Here is a 19420-nt window from a genome sequence, read left to right as displayed (position 1 = left end):
TCAAAAATACAGTAATAGTGTGAAATATTATTAGTATAATTTATATTACTATAATTTATAATACATATAACTGATGAAAATTCAACTTTGCCATCACAAGAAGGAATTACTATTTACAATGAATTCAATTAATATTATTATAAAATGTAATAATAATATTGTAATAATTATTAAATTATAAAATACAATTTTAAAACATTAAAAATTAATTATAATAATAATATATATATATATATATATATATATATATATATATATATATATATATATATATATATATATATACACACACACACACACACATACATTTAAAACCATTTTTTATTATATTCATACATAAATATATACTAATAATAAAACTGGTTTTAAATGTTATGATTAATTTCAGTTTAATTCAATATTTAATGTTCTATCAGCAGGTCAGAGAATGACCTTACCATGGTACAAAACAGAAAGAAAAAAAGAAATAGGTGAGAGGAGATAAGACAGAGGAGAGCACGGAAAACAAATAAAGGGCCAGAAAATGAGAAATAGATGTGCAGGATGTTGCTGGACAGAGACAGGGAGGAAGGGGAGAGGGGCGAGTGAGAAAAGGGTGGTGAGAGAAACAGAGACACACAGAATTGTAATCGATTACCTATTTTTCAAAGTCACTTAAAGTGTCCAGAGTGTGGGGCCGTTAAGTAGTGGAGCTGGAGAATAGGGGATGGGGATGCGTAGGCACGCGTGACTGGGAGAAGAGAGGAGAGGAGAAGAGAGGGAGGAGGAGGAGGTGGAGAGATGTATGGGGGTGGGAGGGGAGTTTTGGGATGCTAACACTGACCCTGCTAGCTCCTCACGGATCAATCTGTGCTCTTGCAGGAAATACTTCTGACAGGCCAATATGTGAGCTGAGGATATGTTCCCCCAGAGGGACTTTGCCGTGTGTATGCGCGTGTGTGAGAGAGCGTTTACGCATGTTTACGCGCATGTTTGTCTGCGTTAGTATGTGTGTGCATACACTTTTATAAGAAAAGGTTCTATCGGCACTACGTATTTGGAACCCCTAAAAGGTTACAGAACCCTTCTAAAGGTGGGGTAGGTGCTATCTGGTAACCGTTGTTGATATTTCAAATCACCAAAACACACACGCCCCTACCCCCAAAAAGGGTCTCGGCCCTATTGTGATAGCTCTGCCCCACATATACGTATCCCAGGCAACGACTGTAGCAGAATCTGTGTGTAACTAATCCAGGTCGAATATTCAATGAAAAAGTCCATTCATCACAAAAACACGAACCGTTCTCATGAACAACTCGAAAGAACATGAGCCGACAGTCCAGCTAACGACATATTACAATTATGACCGGATGGGTTATATAGATCATGAAAAGAGGAAACAAACATATATTAGGAGTATAGTATCTTACCTGCCGGACACATTTTGTGAGCTGATCTTGAAACAGGGAGGAGATTTAGATGCTCCATACGGTGTGGAAATGAACGGGTCTTTATCATCGCTGAAGTGAGCCACAATACGATCGCAAATGGACAAACAAGCGAACATGACACACGAGCATAGTCAAGCAAAAGCAGGATATATTAGGCTAGTTCTCGGCATGAGTGACTCGTGTGTTTTGTATAATGACGTGCACAGAGCGAGAGCGAGCGCTCTTCTCACCATCATTAGTAGACACGCCCCTCGCCTGCTGATTGGCTACAAGTTTGTTATTCCACTCGGCCCGAGTCCTTTTTCTAAAACGGTTTTGAAATAACACTTACCCCACTTTTAACCAGTCATTTTTTTGCAGTGAATATAAAACCCTTTTTAGGTGCCAAAAGGGTTCTTTCTTTTCATTATAGAACCTTTTAGCATAAACGGTTCTTTGGAGTTGAGCCTTTTTATGCTAAAAAGGTTCTATAATGACAAGAAAGAACCATTTTGGCACCTAAAAAGGGTTTTATATTCACTGCAAAAAAATGCATTTCTTATTTAGTATCTTTGTCTTGTTTTGGGAAAAATAACTCAAAATGAAGAGTTTTTACTTAAAATAAGCACAATAATCTGCCAATGGGGTAAGTAAAATAATGTTGTTTTAAGATAGCTATTTTTCACCAAAACTAGACAATTACTTTTGCTTGTCTGGTAAATACTTCTTGTTTTAAGAATTTTTAGATGTTTGGACTAGAAACAAGACAAAACACATCATGTGAAGACAAACACAACAGTGCCCTCTGAAGTCAAGGACGGGCTCATACTGAGCCTAGGGCTTTATGTAGAGAGAAGAATCGGGATTACAGCCCCACTTCTGTGTGTGTGTGTGTGTGTGTGTGTTTGTACATCTGTTTGCAACCTGCCCTCAAGTTACCTCATCATCTCGAGAAAAGATGCTCACTAACCCCTACTGCAACAGATCAATAGTTGCCTCCCAGACATTCGAAGCAAACTGAAAACATCAGATGTTTGTTACACACTTTGATAATTGGACATGGTGGATCTGCTGCTTCCCTGTGTGCAATGGAAACCGTTTTGAACAACTTTGTCCGTTAAGCACATCGAATAAAATGTTATAAGAGAAGTGATAAAAGAGCAAGACGTGAACACTGTATTTTAGCACTGTTAACCAAAGCTCTTTTGAACTAGCAACCACTAAGAACATCCTAGCAACCTTATAGCGACACGTTATCAACCAGTCAGAAAATCTTTGATCTTTATCAGCCAACCAGAACGCCCTAGAAACTGCATAACAGCGTCCTGAAAACCACTCAGAACACCCTAGAAACATTGTGACAGTACGTTTTGCATGAGCATTAAACATTCCCATTATCTGAAGACAGCTAATGCTAGTGAAGGATCTACACTGTAAAAATTATTTAAAGCTACACTGTGTGATATTTTCCCCCATCTAGCGGTGTAAAGGTCTCCAGTGAATATTAGTTTCAGTTCTTCTCAATTACGATTTCGTTTTAACTCCTACGGTGGCTGATTTAGTCCAAGATTAACATGGCAATCCCCCTCTTCACATTCGACACGGTGCCATCGAGTGTAAAAACGCGAAAGGCGAAGCTTGAATTTACGGGTATGTCCCTCTTTGGCTACTGTACTTTCAAGAGTGAGGGGCAACATGGCGACCGGCATTCGAACCCTCACCCGTATGTATTTTCAATGGCATATTATAAACTTACGAGAATACTTTATTACTCGAAAGAAGTAAATATACATTAATGAGCACATATATTTTTGAAAGAACTAAGTGTTTTTAGCTAAGAATAAACTAAAAAAGTTACACAGTATAGCTTTAAAAAATAAGTTACCTGCTTGCCTTAAAATTTTGAGTTCATTGAAATAAAAAAATTGAGTTAATACAATGAACATTTTTGAGAGTCGACAACCTTTATTCAAATATTATTGAAAGATTTTGTAAGCATATAGGGTAATTGTGTGTGTTTTATTTCTAATGACGCAGTGAAACATGCCAAATAGTGCTATTTTCATGATTTATCATATGTTTTATGTGGTTCAGATACAATAATATTTTGAGTTTCTATTTATTAAACCAATTTCCTTCATTGAATCAACTCAAATTTTTTATTTCAATAAAATCAAAATTTTAAGGCAACCAGGTTACTTAGGTTTTTTTAAAGTTAAACCAACAATATTTTTTTACAGTGTACATCTCAGAGAACTTCCACATTTCCAAAATGTGATTTCCTCACGTCCTGTTTGTGAGTTAGGTAAGCAGAACAGCTGCTTACAGCTGCAGTCTGTCGGTAACAGTGAGTTCATCCAGGATATCCTGTTTGAGGGAGGATCTATTGTCCCAGAGGGCTAAAAATAGGCGCTTTGATTGGCTAGTTCCAGATCTGAGAGATGAGGAGATAGCAGAGTGAAACAGGAAATATTTTTTCGCTCATTTACAGAGCCGCACGTTAGATAATTCACATACGAAAGATGTGTTAGTTACTCACAGGCCGCCTCGATACACACACACACCCACACGGATGGACTTTCACAAAAAATAAACACAGCCATGTGTTCAGATGTGAATGCACGTACACATGCCTGCTTGTTTTGTGTTTATTTCAATGTACTATAAAAAGATTCCAAATCATCAGCGCTCATAAGGCTTGAAGTCGTATTGAAGTCGGCCGTATTGTTAAATTCACAGTGCATTTCACAATAACTGAGATTAGTGGTTCTCTGTATTACAGCGTCTGATGAAATGTTGTCCATTGGTGAGTTGATAAGCGTGTGTGAAGATACAGCTGAAGTGTCACAAGCTCAGCGGCGTAACTGTCTGTGTGGAGCTGGATCTGGTTTAATGAGGGAACAGGAGACCGGAGAAATCTGAGCCACTTAATCCACACAGTCCAAAGAGAAGAGAGAAAAAAGACTTTGAGCACTCATCTGACCCGTGCTCATCTCCAAATGGACTATACACTGTCAGAAAAAAAGGTACAGTGCTGTCACTGGGGCGGTACTCTAAGGTACAACACCTAAAAGGTACTACTATATACCTTTAATGTACTAATATGCACTTTTAAAGTACTAATATATACCTTTTCACTTTTGTACCTTAGGGTACCGCCCCAGTGACAGCACTGTACCTTTTTTTCTAGAGTTTACAGTATATAAACTTGGCCAATGCGACCGTGTTCTTATGTGATTTCCCTAAAAATGTAATTACTTTAAAATTATAATTTGGGGATAGTCTGCCTCTTTTGTGATGGTGAATAGGATATATTTGAGGAGAGTGAGAGGATGAATGGGATAAGGACACAATGTACTCTGGACTCAATCCTGAAATGATGTACTATAATAGTATCATCATATTACAGTATGTAGTATATATAGTTTGTATTACAGTATTTATTAACACATTTATTATTTTAATTTAGTTATAATAATTTGGTTTTATTATTTTTTGTGTTATTAATGGTTCTATTTAGCTTTAGATTTATTTCAATTTTAGTTTTAGTTCAACTTATTTCAATTAGTTACCAAGGTTTGTTTAAGTGTTTCATACAATATTTTTTTATTTCGGATTTCACATTTCACTTACAATTATTAAAGGGGTCGTTCCGTGTTTTTTTCCTAGGCTTGGTTGTGTTAATGGAGCGCAGTATAACATGTCTTAATACTTCTTCCTTTTTTCTTTTTTTTTACGCCGTATTTTTCTTCTATTCTCCCTTTATTTCACACCGCTGTCTGTCCTTTGAACGGCTCGTTTGCTTCCTGCTTCTATGAAGCTCATCCCTCTGAAAAACGCAATGATCTTGGATTGGTCAGATGGCCAAATGTAGTTTCCTGTATTTTTATTGGCTGAAGTGCCAAGCACAGGTTGCCGGAAACGCCACGCCCCTTCCCATTACGGGCAGAAGTCACATCAGCGGAGACTAGCAAGGGTTTATGATGTCACCAACCCAGGAAGAAGCTCGTTGTAGTCCAAACCGGCCATTTTTGTAGGCAATAAACTGCCATAACTTTAAAAGACAATATCTCCGTTTGCATTGAACTTTCAGCGCTGTAACTTTGCAGATACTGTTGATGCTCAAGCAGCGACATTACACACTAACTGAAGTTAAAAAAGTGAAATCGCATGCAAACACCCCTTTAATAGTTTTGGTTTTGATTAACACTGGCTCTGATGAACAAGGATTCAAGGCAACTTGAATGTTTAGTATTGTCTACAATTTTGTTTTATGATGATAAATAAACCTCATCTTTCTCTATCTTTCTGTTTTTCTCTCAGGTAAGAAGAAGGTGTCGCTCTATGACAGTCAGGCTCCCATCTGCCCCATCTGTCAGGTGTTGCTGCGTCCAGGAGAACTACAGGAGCACATGGAGCAGGAGATGGAGCGGCTCACCCACATGCACATCAGGTAGACTCGCACATCTATACCTGCCGTCTTCTGACAGCTCCATCTGTTCTTGTCACCGTCTCTCAAACAAATGAAGCGCATTGGCTGCTGTCCCTCCCATTAGAGTTTGGTCTGAGAATCAGCAGTGAGCAGTGTTGGCTGTAACTCATTACAAGTAACTTGAGTTATGTAGTCAGATTACTTTTTCAAGTAACTAGTAAAGTAATGCATTACTTTTAAAATTTACAACAAAATATCTGAGTAACTTTTTTAAATAAGTAAAGCAAGTTACTTTGTTTTCCCATTTATTGCACTCTAAAAAATGCTGGGCTGAAAATGAACAAACCCAGAAATTGGGTTGTTTGAACCCAGTGCATGGACCCATTCAAACAACCCAATTTCTGGGTTTGTCCATTTTCAACCCAACTTGAGTTTTTTTTAACCCAGCATTATTTAGACTGTGACTGACAGCTCTCTTGTCCCATATATTGTAATATCCCAAAATCGTAAGTATGGAGTCGTTGTGTGTAAACGATGGTTATTGTAATTCTAGGCTAAATGTGAGCGTGCATTTACTAATCTCCTTTGCACAAAAAAAGGATTCAGTATTCCTCAATATCAATAACATCTGTGAAATGCACACCTACAATCATTAAATGTTAAATAAATATCAAAAAATTAAAAAATTAAATAAATATCAAATATTTGTATGCATTCAATCTCACTTTATTGACCAATGTACTTGCTGCTGATCTTAAATTATTCAAAAACCATACGCAAAAATTACTTTTGTCTTTATTGGTGAAGTAAGTGTTATCCGAGGCTTATTAGTTCACTCTTGGTGTAAAAGGGTCTTTACATTTGCTCAAAAATAAAACTGTTTTTTGTTTAATATATATATATATATATATATATATATATATATATATATATATATATATATATATATATATATATATATATATATATATATATATATATATATATATATATATATATATATATATAGTAAAGTAACTACACTGTAAAAAAATTTTTTGGTTTTTGTTGGTTTAACTTAAAAAGTAAGTAACCTGGTTGCCTTAAAATTTTGACTTTATTGAAATTAAAAATGTTGAATTGATACAATGAAGGAAATTGGTTTAATAAATAGAAACTCAAAATATTATTGTATCTAAACCACATAAAAAATTTGATAAATCATGTTTTTTACAGCGTCATCACAAATAAAACACACACAATTACCCAATATGCTTACAAAATCTTTTAATAATATTTGAATAAAGGTTGTCGCTTCTTAAAAATGTTCATTGTATTAACTCAAAATTGTAATTTCAATGAATTCAAAATTTTAAGGCATCAAGGTAACTTATTTATTTAATTTTTTTATTTCAGTGTTAGTAACACAGTTAGTTACTCTTTAAGGGAGTAACGCAATATTGTAATGCATTACTTTTCAAAGTAACTTTTCCCAACACTGGCAGTGAGGACACCTGCTACTGGTGTAAGGCAGCAGCAGAACAGGTGCTTTTCCCCGTCATCCATCATCCCAAATGCGCTTAGGCCTTTCATGTGGCCAGGTTAACATGGTGAGATGATCACAGAGATCCTGCACGGTACCCATCATTCATCCACAGCCTGGAGCAATGGCCCAGGACCCTGCTGCTGGTACATCAACTTGACCAGGTTAAAGCACTGTGTCCTCATCTACTGTCCGCCCAGACGGGAAGTCTCACTCTGTAAGCTCGAAAGGAACATTAGCCATTACAAGAAACAATGCCGTTTGAATCTATAGGTCACAGACATGTCGTAGACCTCCTGCTGTGTATCCCCCTTTTCGTTTTTAATAGATTATACTGCTGGGCTTCAAACGGGGATACAGAGAGAAAGAGAGAGGGAGATATTAATTCTCAGCAGGATGTCTTTCCTGCACGAGTGTTATCCATCACACGGCGCTGAGGAGTTATCTTTTAATAATTAATAAAGGGCAGTGGGCCGGCCTCCCCTGCGGGCAGTGACTGTGGACACTGACATGGCTCTGGGCCTCTGCCTGTTTGATGGCGGTGGTTATTTAAGGAAATTGCATCATTGCTCCCGGTCTGTCAGGGTTGGATGCCGCGTTCGACATTACAGGCCCGTGATTTAGCCTTTCCTGCACTCCTTTTAACCCCTGCTTATAGCCAAGAGAGTTATTTTCCTGAGCTATAGGTAGTCCGATCGCTTTATACTGATTTAGGATAGGAGAGTAAATAAGAAATTAGGCTGTTTGCGATTGAGAGATTTAGGTGAGTAGAATCAGAAGAATACTGAATTAAATGATTCTGTTACCCCTTGTCCTAGACATACTCAAATATGTGACCCCTGGAGCTCTTCAGCAGTCCTGCGTCTCACGGGTATATCTGTGGCAATAGCCAACGATACATTGTGTGGGTCAAAATCATAGATTTTTCTTTTATCCCAAAAGTTATTAGTATATTAAGATCATGTTCCATGAATATATTTTGTTAATTTCCTACTGTAAATATATCAAAATGTATTATTATTAGTAACATGCATTGCTGAAGACCTCATTTGGACAACTTTAAAGGAGATTTTCTCAATATTTTGATTTTTTTTGCACCCTCAGATTCCAGATTTTCAAATAGTCTCGGACCAAATATTGTCCTATCAAACCATACATCAATGAAAAGCTTATTTATTCAGCTTTCAATTTATTCACTTTACCCTTATGACTGGTTTTGTGGTCCAGTGTCACATATTTTGTTTGCCCATGATTAAATTGCTGCACAATTTGTCTAAATCACACATTTTATGTTCAAAAAGGATAGTGTCATTTGCATTTATATTCTATCATAATTTATTCGCTGTCATGTTGTTCCAAATTTTGTATGCATTTTGCCACACAAAAGAAGATATTCTTGAAAAAATTGATTTATCCATACAATGAAATGTAATGGTGTCCGATGTTGTTTCGGTCCCCATTGACGTTCATTAAATGAACAAAACAGTTGAAACATTCTTCAGAATATCTTTTAAGGCATGCAGCTTGATAATAAAATAAAACAAGCAATCGTAAAAATTAACAATTTACCGCATAGTATGTGGTTAGATCATGGTGTTGGTCATCATGGGAATTTTGCCATGGTTTAGTAGTATTACAAATGTTGTTGTTATCTGTTAATTAAAATGATTAATTAAAATGGGATTCACAACATTTGCATTAGCGAACATTCGCGATATTGAAGAAAAATACAATATGTGATACCTTGTTAAATAATGCGATATTCAATTTGCGAGATGATATTGCAATTAGTGTGTAAAATCTATTTAAATGTATTATTATTATTTTTTTTACTGAGAATATTACCATTTATGTGTTTCACATTATTTCTGGGAAAAGAAAGCATCGCTACAACTTGTGAAATGACCAGTATCGTTTTAGCAAAAATTAATGTCACAAATCTGACAATATCATTTTAACATCAATGTAAACAAACAAAAAATATAATTGCGAATGTAATGCAGACACGAAACTGAACTGAAGGGATCACAAGCTGTCAGAGATGCGACTTGTGCATGTTCGGTGTGTGTGTCAGACACAAGCGACGTTGTTGATTGCGTTTAATAAATCTTTTTAACATCAAGCAAGTCACATATCAGCCACCAGCAGCCATATCACCCTGTAGCTCAAGACTGGTTTCCCACTGAAGCTAAGCAGGGCTGAGCCTGGTCAGTACCTGGATGGGAGACCAACTGGGAAAACCAGGAGCTGCTGGTAGAGGTGTTAGTGAGGCCAGCAGGGGGCGCTCACCCTGTGGTCTGTGTGGGTCCTAACACCCCAGTATAGCGATGGGGACACTATACTGTCAAAGAGCACCATCTTTCGGATGAGACGTTAAACTGAGGTCCCGACTCTCTGTGGTCGTTAAAAATCCCAGGATGTCCTTCGATAAAGAGTAGGGGTGTAATTTGCCCATTGGCCCCTGTCCATCATGGCCTCCTAATAATCCCCTTATCCTGATTGGCTTCATCACTCGGTCTCCTCTCCACCAATCAGCTGGTGTGTGGTGGACGTTCTGGCGCAATATGGGTGCCGTCGCATCATCCAGGTGGATGCTGCACATTGGTGGTGGCTGAGGAGATTCCCCCTTCCATGTAAAGCGCTTTGAGTGCCTAGAAAAGCGCTATATAAATGTAACGAATTATTAATTATTATTATTATTACATAAGTAAAAGTCGTGTGCCCAGTCAATTCTCTGCTATATGCGTTGCAGCTTTGACCTAAAACGTACACACTTTCACATTGTTGAAGTAGCCTATTAAAATCATTCAGATATCTCGTGCCGTTGTGATATGCATATTGCGATATAAACAGTTGCGATATTTCGATATGTTGCGCAGCCCCACAATATCGGACACAATCGAGGCAATCCTGAAGTACACAGAGCAGTCACAGCATTGCTTTGTTGGTGCTCCTTCTATCAGTGTGGGACTCTGGGTAACTGCTGGCGTCTTCCTTCCCTGTATACTTCCTCCCAGCCGGGGCTCCGCTCAACACATGCTAGCACACACAGATCATTGGAAGTGACATGGCGAATTTGTGGCAATTTGTAGTAAATCTCCCTTTAATGATAGCGTTTCATTCTGCACCAAATGAGACTTGAGTGCATGTAAAATGGGGAAAGCTATTTAAGATGTAGCATTAGGCAGATGTCTGAGTGGATGCGGGTGAGTGTGTGTGAGATTGGAGCCCGCCGACACACTCCCCTCTCTCTTCCTCCCCTGTGGCCGTATCGCCGTGCCCCCTCTCCTAACTCGTCCTCCGCTCTTCATGTATGGAAATGGAAATCCATCATGCCCTTTACCCGTCTGCCTGCTCTGAGGGCCACAGCAATCTACATATTCCCCCACCCTTTCCCAACCTCTCCACGTAATCAATTTGCCTCCAGCGGAGCGAGGGAGATCCGGGTGGCAAACGACACGAAAAGCAATCTTTATCTCCAGCTTACAACCCCCCAACTGTCGACTGGCATTTATTCAATTTTCACCAGCTCTCTCTCTCGCTCCCTCTTCTCAGTCTAGCTGAATTTGGCTGCGAAAGAGGAATGGGAAAGCTTGGTTTGTCCGGAGTGTGGAGTTTCTGTGGGATTTTGAAGACTGGGAAACACTGTGAATCATTTTAAACTGAGTATTTGGGAAATTCATACTGTACTATATAGAAAATAGAAATAGACTATATAAATAATTTTGAATAATTAAAGGGATAGTTCACCCAAAAATGAAAATGTGATGGTTTGAATGAAGATTTTTAACTCAACCGTTGCTCGTATAATGCCTGTCAATGGGGTGTATTTCTATGAGAGTAAAAAACACACAGACATACGAATCCATATTAAACCCTGAGGCTCGTGACGACACATTTATGTCTTAAGACACGAAACAATCGGTTTCTGCAAGAAACCCAACAGTATTTCTATCATTTTTTACCTCAAATACAACACTATATACAAAGTCACAACCACGCAATCACTTCCGGCAAGTGAGGTCAAATGTACACCATATGGCGTATCTTAAGTTATCTCTTGCGTATATCTCTACGCCATATCGTATAATTTGACCTCACCCAGTGGAAGTGATGGCGCGGGGACGGCTATTGTACATAGTGTTGTATTTGAATGAATGAATGAATGAGGCATTTATATAGCGCTTTCAAATGTACAACTGTACACCCAAAGCGCTTCACACTCATGTCAGGGGTCTCTCCTCAACCACCACCAGTGTGCAGCATCCACTTGGATGATGCGACGGCAGCCACAGTACAACGGCGCCAGTGCGCTTACCACACACCAGCGATAGGTGGAGAGGAGAGAGGGTGATAGAGCCAATTCAGGGGATGGGGATTATTAGGAGGCCATGATTGGTAAGGGCCAATCAGGGGAATTTGGCCAGGACACCGGGGTTACACCCCTAGTCTTTTACGAGGGGTAAGACCACAGAGAGTCAGGACCTCGGTTTGACATCTCATCCAAAGGACGGAGGTAAAAAATGATTTTACCTCCGCAGAAACCGATCATTTCGTGTCTTAAGACATCAATGTGTCGTCACGAGCCACAGGGTTTAATATGGATTCATATGTCTGTGTGTTTTTACTCTCATAGAAATACACCCCATTGACAGGCATTATACGAGCAACGGTTGAGTTAAAAATCTTCCTTTGTGTTCTCCTGAAGAAACAAACACACCTACATCTGGGATGCCCTGGGGGTCAGCAGATAAACATCACACTCATTTTTAGGTGAACTATCACTTTAATAATTATTTTAAAATATTATATTATTCTTTATTAAAAAGTAAGATATTTTAATAATTCCTTTTGTATACAACGTCAAGATGATTGGCAATATCACCCTTACGGCCATTTTCCTACCACAGGTTCTTTGCAAAGAGGTGTTTTTTTTGGATCCTAGGCATCAAAAATGTTCAACCCTCTACCTTATAGTGTAACATCTCAAATTCACGCATCTCATTCAGTTTTTGTTTAATTTGAGTACACAGAATCTTGCCTGAAGGTCCGTTTAAAATTCCAGTATTTTCACTGCAGAAATCCATCCTGATTTATGCATTTGCACACAGGCCTTAACTCGTGTGCTCCATATACCTACCATTACATAATATCCCTCAGGTCCTATAGTTCAGGGTCTGCGTGGCATCTCTAAAGTAGTATAGAGTGTTTTTCTGCCATTGGCCTTCCATGCATGTCCCACTATGGGGAAAGAGTGTTTTGAGATACTAGGCCATACAATGAGTGCAAAGGGGGCATTTAGAGCGCTACGGGGTATGGAGTGTATCTTAGTGTTGTTTTTTTTGACATGAGGAGATGTGTGAGGTCACCGAGATTCACCGTGCCACGCTGGGCGGATTTATGATGCCGAGGAGTCTGTTTATTATCTCGCAAACAGCGCTCTGCCACCGATAGGGCAATTTATCCCCTCTCAAGGCCTGGTTCCTGATTTGTGTTGTCTCTTTCTTCTCCTCTGTCTCATCTTTTCTCTCTGTCGCCTTCTCTTTCTTTCCTCCCCTGGCTGTCAGATCAATCATGTTGACTGCAGAAAAGGCGGGCTTCAGGCTTATTACCTGAGTGGAGGGGCGGGGCAAAGCACCAAACCCCGCCTTCACCTGTCATTCGTTACATTTGAGCCTCTTTAGCCAGTGCACACACTGTACTCCATCTGTCAGAGCAGGAACTGCTCATCTTTTTCAAATCTAAATGAACACAAATAGGATCCATGTTCTCTTTTGCTCTTTGCTCCTTTTCTTTTGTCCGGTGACAAGTACACCCGCTGGCTCAGACTCTCAGACTAATTCAGTTCCAGTGAAAGCGTCTCTCTGGTTGTGAATGCATGATTTAAAACAGACATGACAGGATGATGTTACCCAGTCATTGTTTTTTCAGGTCATCATCAGACTGCTTCATAAACACCAGCACTGTCAGAAAAAAAGGTGCAATGCTGTCGACGGGGGGCACCCTAAGGTACAAAACCGAAAAGGTACTAATATGCACTCTAAAAGTAATGATATGTACCTTCTAATGTACTAATACGTACTATTAGGGGTTAGTAAGGTACAAAGATGTGCCTTTTCACTTTTGTACCTTAGGGTACCGCCCCGGTGACAGCATTGTACCTTTTTTTCTGAGAGTGAGCAGTGACCAATCTATGAGGCTCTAAACGAGATTCAGACAAGGAAACAGGCAGACAGAGGGAAAAAGACAAAAAAGAAAGCAATGGAAAGAGAGATGGCAGGAAAGATATTAATGTTTCAGAGAGGAATCCGATTTGATATGTCTTTCCCTATTGTCGGTGGATGCTTTAGCCGCCCCGTTTAATAATTCCTGTCTTCCAATCAGTCATCCTCAATCCACAATGTCCACAAGGCAAAGATTCGATGTACAATCCACCCGCCAGACTCAAGAAGGAGTCGCCCCCCACCCTTTTTTCTCCCTCTCTGCCATTCTCTTCCTCTTTAATACAATGTTTACAAGCCAGTGCATTGTCCTCAACATATTTCAAAGTCCTAAGTGCCCAAGGCGTTTCACTGACAAATCAAATAACCGCAAAATCATTTATTCCCTTCTGCCTTAGTCTAACTGCGGGAGGGTTGCGGTGGGGGGGGGATCAGGTCTGGATGGAAACATCCATGAGAATGATTACTTCAATAAAAAAATTATAACCCAAATCTGCTTAGCAGTCGTACTTTTGGACAGTAATTGTTTCAAATACAGCATGACCCAGGGCTGCCTGGATTGAGTGGCGTAGAGGATGGGTTTGAAACTGCTCTCGATTTTTCCCCCCCGTTTTCCATCTCCAGATGATTAAAAGTGTGATTTGTGTGGCTTTGTTCTCTTTTGTCTCAGCTGTCCTCTCGAAGGCCCATTCGGGTCCTAAGTGAGGCCAACAGGGGAGCGCTCAACGTGACTGAGCTAAAGTGAGTGTTGATGGAGGAGACACATGTGGTCCGGTTCCTTAGGGGACAAAAGTTACATCTTTTCGAAATGACAGATCGCAGTTTCTGTTCAGTCTAAAAGGTGATGGGTTTATAGCCAGTGCTGTGACACATGATCAAAATAAATCAGCCATCATTCCAACAAGTTGCGCTCGCACATCACATTACATTAAAGGTAACATCAGAGCACGTCAGCTGTGGACTTGTCCTCCTCAATGGGCATTTTGAGTCAATGCAAGTCTCATCGATTCGGCGCGAAAGCACCATTGAGAGACATTGACCTTGATATTCAGAAGAGTGGTTAAAAAGTGTTTTTTTATGGTTGATTCCAACATTTTGCAAATGGTTTCCATATTTTGATCACGTGTTGGTTATAGCCATCTGAAGCATTTTATTGGTTATAGCCATCTCTCACAGTGTCTTTTTCCCCCCACAGCAAGAACCCATCACACAAGGACATCAATGCGGCTCCAGGCACACCGAAGGTAAGATGGCCACCACCGTGGAGCCATTTTAAATCATTATGCTCACTGATAGGCTCAGCCACAATTAATGGCAATTAGAGCTCTGTTTTCTAGACAAAGATGTTCAGCGAGTCTTGTGTATCTCTATGAAATAGAGCGGCCGCGAACTTCTGCCTTTATTTCCTGCAGTAATTTACTTACTGCTTTCAATGTTTCCTGACTGCTTATTCAAAAGACCTGGACATGGAAAACGATACCAATGTTTTTTAGTGTCATTGTCTTAAAAGGAGGAAGAGGCCAAGCGTATTTCCCTAATTAAATTTCCATCCACATCAATTGAATTATGTAGTGCAATCACAACAAGATTCACTACAGAGTTTTAATGCGCTATAAACAGTTGTATTTCATTTCCAGCAAGGATGTTAAACGGATAGTTCACCCACAAATGAAACTTCTGTCACCATTTATTCACCCTCATCTTAAATATTTTTCAAAAATGTTGCATTTTGTTAGTTTTTTTGCCCTTACAATGAACAAAAAAATAAAAACATTCTACAAAATATCCACAAAAGAAAGAAAGTCATACAAGTAAGGGTGAGTAAATAACGAAAGCATTGTCATTTGTGCTTTAAGCATGAATATACCATAACTTTGAAGAGGAAGAAATTACAGGATGATATGACATTGTCAGTGAAGAGTATTGCGACACGTCAGGCATATTTCACATTCAGTTTACAGATTTTAATGATGCCTTGAACCTTTGCAAATGTCAGCAATGCAGACCTTGCATTGACTACAGTGTTCTGTAGACTTTTTGAAATATCTATTTTACTTTGTCCCAGAATAAATGCATATTTCTTGGTGAAGAAACGAACAATTCAACAAGAATGGCGATAAACGTGCCATCTTATGCATGATTGTCCTTCGTTTCAGAGGGCAAACCCTTTGGTTCGGACCCGCAGTTGGAGAATATGGGAAAAAACATGGGATCCAGAAGACATGGGAGCGGGTTAGAGAACAGGCCGTGTGAGGCGTGACTGAGCATGCTATAGCACACACTTAGTATTCAGTAGGAGTGTGTGGAAAATGAAGAGGCTAGCTAGGATGGTGGAGGGGGTCCATGCTTTTCCTTTAAAAGACCGTAAGCAGGCAGATCAGGCCCAACTCTCTAGTTCTAAAGGGGATTAACCCCGGCCCGTCTTCACCCCTCTCTCAAGCCGCCATTGCCATAGCGACTCCATGCCAGTCTGTGCGGCTCCTAATCCAACGGGGCGAAGGCCAACGGTGGTAGGCGGGCGGCATAGTTATCATGCTAACATCTGCAGCGCTGCCACTGCTGGTGCACGTCAGTGTGCAAATTGACTTTTTAGGTATTTTAGAGGAATTTGAGGGATTTAAACATCATCTAAATGATTGGATGTCAATTATTTTATTTTAACTTGGCGTCACTAGTATAGATAGCTAAATATTATTAAAGTATTTTGAAACGTAAACTTTTTAGGATGGTACACTACCGGTTTTTATAGAAGAAATTAATACAAAAGTGGCAGTAAACACATATACACTGCCAAAAATGCTTTTCTTACTTAGTATTTTTTGCTTGTTTCTAGTTCAAATATCAAAAAATTCTTAAAACAAGAAGTATTTACTAGACAAGCAAAAGTAATTGTCTTGTTTTGGGAAAAAATAACTCAAAATGAAAAGAGTTTTTGCTTAAAATAAGCTAAATAATATGCCAGTGGGGTAAGAAAAATAATCTTAAAACAACATTATTTTTCTTACCCCACTGGCAGATTATTTAGCTTATTTTAAGCAAAAACTCTGTTCATTTTGAGTTATTTTTTCCCAAAACAAGACAATTAAATTTGCTTGTCTACACTCAAAAAAATATCACTTTATTTAAGCAATTCATATTGATTTAACACCATTATATCAGGTTTCTGGTTCAAATGTAATTGAGTCATGTTAAACTGACTTAAAACCGTTACTCTTTGACATAACTTGATGTGTTTATTTTGAAATAACATGATTCAATCAAGTAAGCCGAACAAACAGGACTTTCACTTCCCATCATGCTTTGCAAATGGGCTGAATTTGGAGAGTAAATGTTTAAATAAAGTGCTATTTTATGCATTTCTAACGAGATGAGAAAATGGAGAGACTTTGTAATGTTTAATGTTTTGTTTTGTTGTTATTTAAAAGTATGTTATGTTAGTGTTTTTGGACGTTACCATTGTGGTGAAGTGTAGAGCATGTGCTTGGGCTGAGGATCTGCTAATAACAATTAAAGTTGTTTTAATAATAAAAAAAACATCTACTTTGGGCATGCCATGCATGTAACAAAACCATCTAGCCAATACAATCTTGTATAGTAAATGTTTCTTGATGTAAGAATTTTTTAGATATTTAGACTAGAAATAAGACAAAAATACTAAGTAAGAAATGCATTTTTTGCAGTGTAGGATCAGATTTACTAAACAGGGAAGATTAGTGTGAGCACAATGGCATAAAAGCGCCGGTGGGAGTGGACAGTTCTGTGTGTGATCTACTGACGACACGCAAATTAATGAACACGGACGTTTCCATAATGACCAACACAATCTACCAGTTACCTTCTGGTTTAAAACATTTTTGGGTGGTAAATAATAGCGCAAACATTAGTAAATTGACAAGCGCAAACCTTAAAAATCAACTTACTTGATTCATTTAAATATTCTCCTCCCATAAATTTTGCGCCTGAATGGGAAACTCCTACAAATACATCAGCCGCTTAAATAACTCTGTCCACGCCTTTTTAGCACACATTTTTCAGCGCGTGCATGTCTTTAGTTTTTTAATGCCAAAAGGAGGGTTGCGTCAGCCCAAGCTGTTAGTAAATCTGTCCCTTATAATGTTACAAAATATTCTTTTGAACTTTCTTTTCGTCAAATAATAATGAAAAAATGTCTCAGTTTATATTAATACATGTCTCTTGAGCACCAAATCAGCATGATTTATGAAGGATCACGTGACACCGAAGACTGGAGCAATGATGCAAAACATTCTGTGTTTTAGATGTATTTTTGATCAAATAAATGCAGCCTTTGTTGAAAAAAAAGTAATCTTACCAAACCCAAACTTTTGAACAGCGGTGTATAACCTTTATCATAACATGCATTATTTTTTAACCATTTTATTTATTATAACATCTTCAAGTCAGATGCACTAAACGAGCTGTTCATGTGTTATCATTTCTCATTGGACAATGAAACATCACATACACTAGATACAGTAGACTCATGTAAACACTTAGCACACTTACTCGCTCTCTGGCACACTCTGTATTCCCCGAGCTCCAAAGGTTTTGAGATCACAAATAAATTGTTTCCTGACCTTGCGATTCAAAGGCATAAGGAGCCATGCATAATGTCTAATTTACTGTCCCCATAGAGAGAGGCTGCCATTTTTCACATATTAATATTAGATTACAGTTGTCAGCCACTAAAGCAGCTACACCTCCTCTCACTCTGATTAATCAGAGCAGATTGTAAATACAAATATTTTATAGCCGCCTCATAAAAGCAGGACGGAGATCAAGACTCCCGGGAAAGTAAGCAGTATTTCCCCCTTCCCCCTTTCCTCAGTCATTTGAGAAATTAAGTCAATTAGGTTTTCAGAAGGACAGGCCGGTTACGTCTCCCAGCACATGGCGGTGTGTTTATAGGTGATCAAAGTGTCCTGTCATGCCGTCTAGTGTCCTGCTTTTTCTCTATTCCTCTGTCAAAGCATCCATTACTTTAAACACTGATGTCCTGTCAACACACATAGTTTGAAGCCGAAGTGGCAGTTAATGGTTATCTGTCAGCATTTGTTCACATCAGTTACATTGTTTCAACACACCGGTTTTGGAGTTGTTGTTGTGTGTGTGTGTGTGTGTGTGTGTGTGTGTGTGTGTGTGTGTGTGTGTGTGTGTGTGTGTGTGTGTGTGTGTGTGTGTGTGGGGGCATGTTTTTGTGAAATATGAGGACACAAATGTGTATAATGACATGGGTATGACATAGGTATTTCAAGGAGAGGGTGAAATATGAGGACATTGGCCATGTCCCCACTTTTCAAAAGGCTTATAAATCATACAGGATGAGGTTTTTTAGAAAGTAAAAATGCAGAATGTTTCCTGTGATGGGTAGGTTTAGGGACAGGGGCAGTGTAGAGGGATAAACTATACAGTTTATACAGTAAAAAAACCATTACGCCATTATGCATTAAACCACTACGCAAACGTGTGTGTGTGGGGGGGGGTGTGTGTGTGTATGTGTGTGTGTGTGTGTTAATGACATGGGTATGACATAGGTATTACAAGGAGAGGGTCAAATATGAGGACATTGGCGATGTCCCCACTTTTCAAAAGGCTTATAAATCATACAGGATGACTTCTTTTGAAAATGTAAAAATGCAGAATGGTTTGTGTGACGGGCAGGTTTAGGGGTAGGAGCAGTGTAGGGGGATAAAATATATAGTTTGTACAATATAAAAACCATTACATCTATGGTGAGTCCCCCAGAAAGATAGCGCACCAGACATGTGCGTGTGTGTGAGAATGTGTGTGTCTGTGTGTATGTTTTTTAACCGGCTAC

At 38.9% G+C, this 19420-nt stretch overlaps 1 protein-coding gene and 1 pseudogene across 11 annotated transcripts in view; both read left to right on the top strand.

The window, feature by feature from the left end:
• Window positions 1-19420, top strand: part of rnf220a (ring finger protein 220a) — a 176746-nt gene that overhangs the window by 118367 nt on the left and 38959 nt on the right. For all 11 annotated transcript variants that reach the window (XM_067453501.1, XM_067453498.1, XM_067453497.1 and 8 more), the window contains 2 exons: window positions 5733-5862; window positions 14780-14828. In XM_067453501.1, coding sequence (XP_067309602.1) covers window positions 5733-5862; window positions 14780-14828 — 179 coding nt within the window. The remainder of the gene's footprint in view (window positions 1-5732; window positions 5863-14779; window positions 14829-19420) is intronic.
• LOC137090405 (5S ribosomal RNA) lies at window positions 9504-9619 on the top strand (annotated as a pseudogene).

The sequence above is a fragment of the Pseudorasbora parva genome, chromosome 9 (assembly GCF_024679245.1).
Source record: "Pseudorasbora parva isolate DD20220531a chromosome 9, ASM2467924v1, whole genome shotgun sequence".
NCBI classification, from domain to species: domain Eukaryota; kingdom Metazoa; phylum Chordata; class Actinopteri; order Cypriniformes; family Gobionidae; genus Pseudorasbora; species Pseudorasbora parva.
Note: the sequence above shows the minus strand (reverse complement) of the source record. Positions and strands in the feature narration are given on the sequence as shown.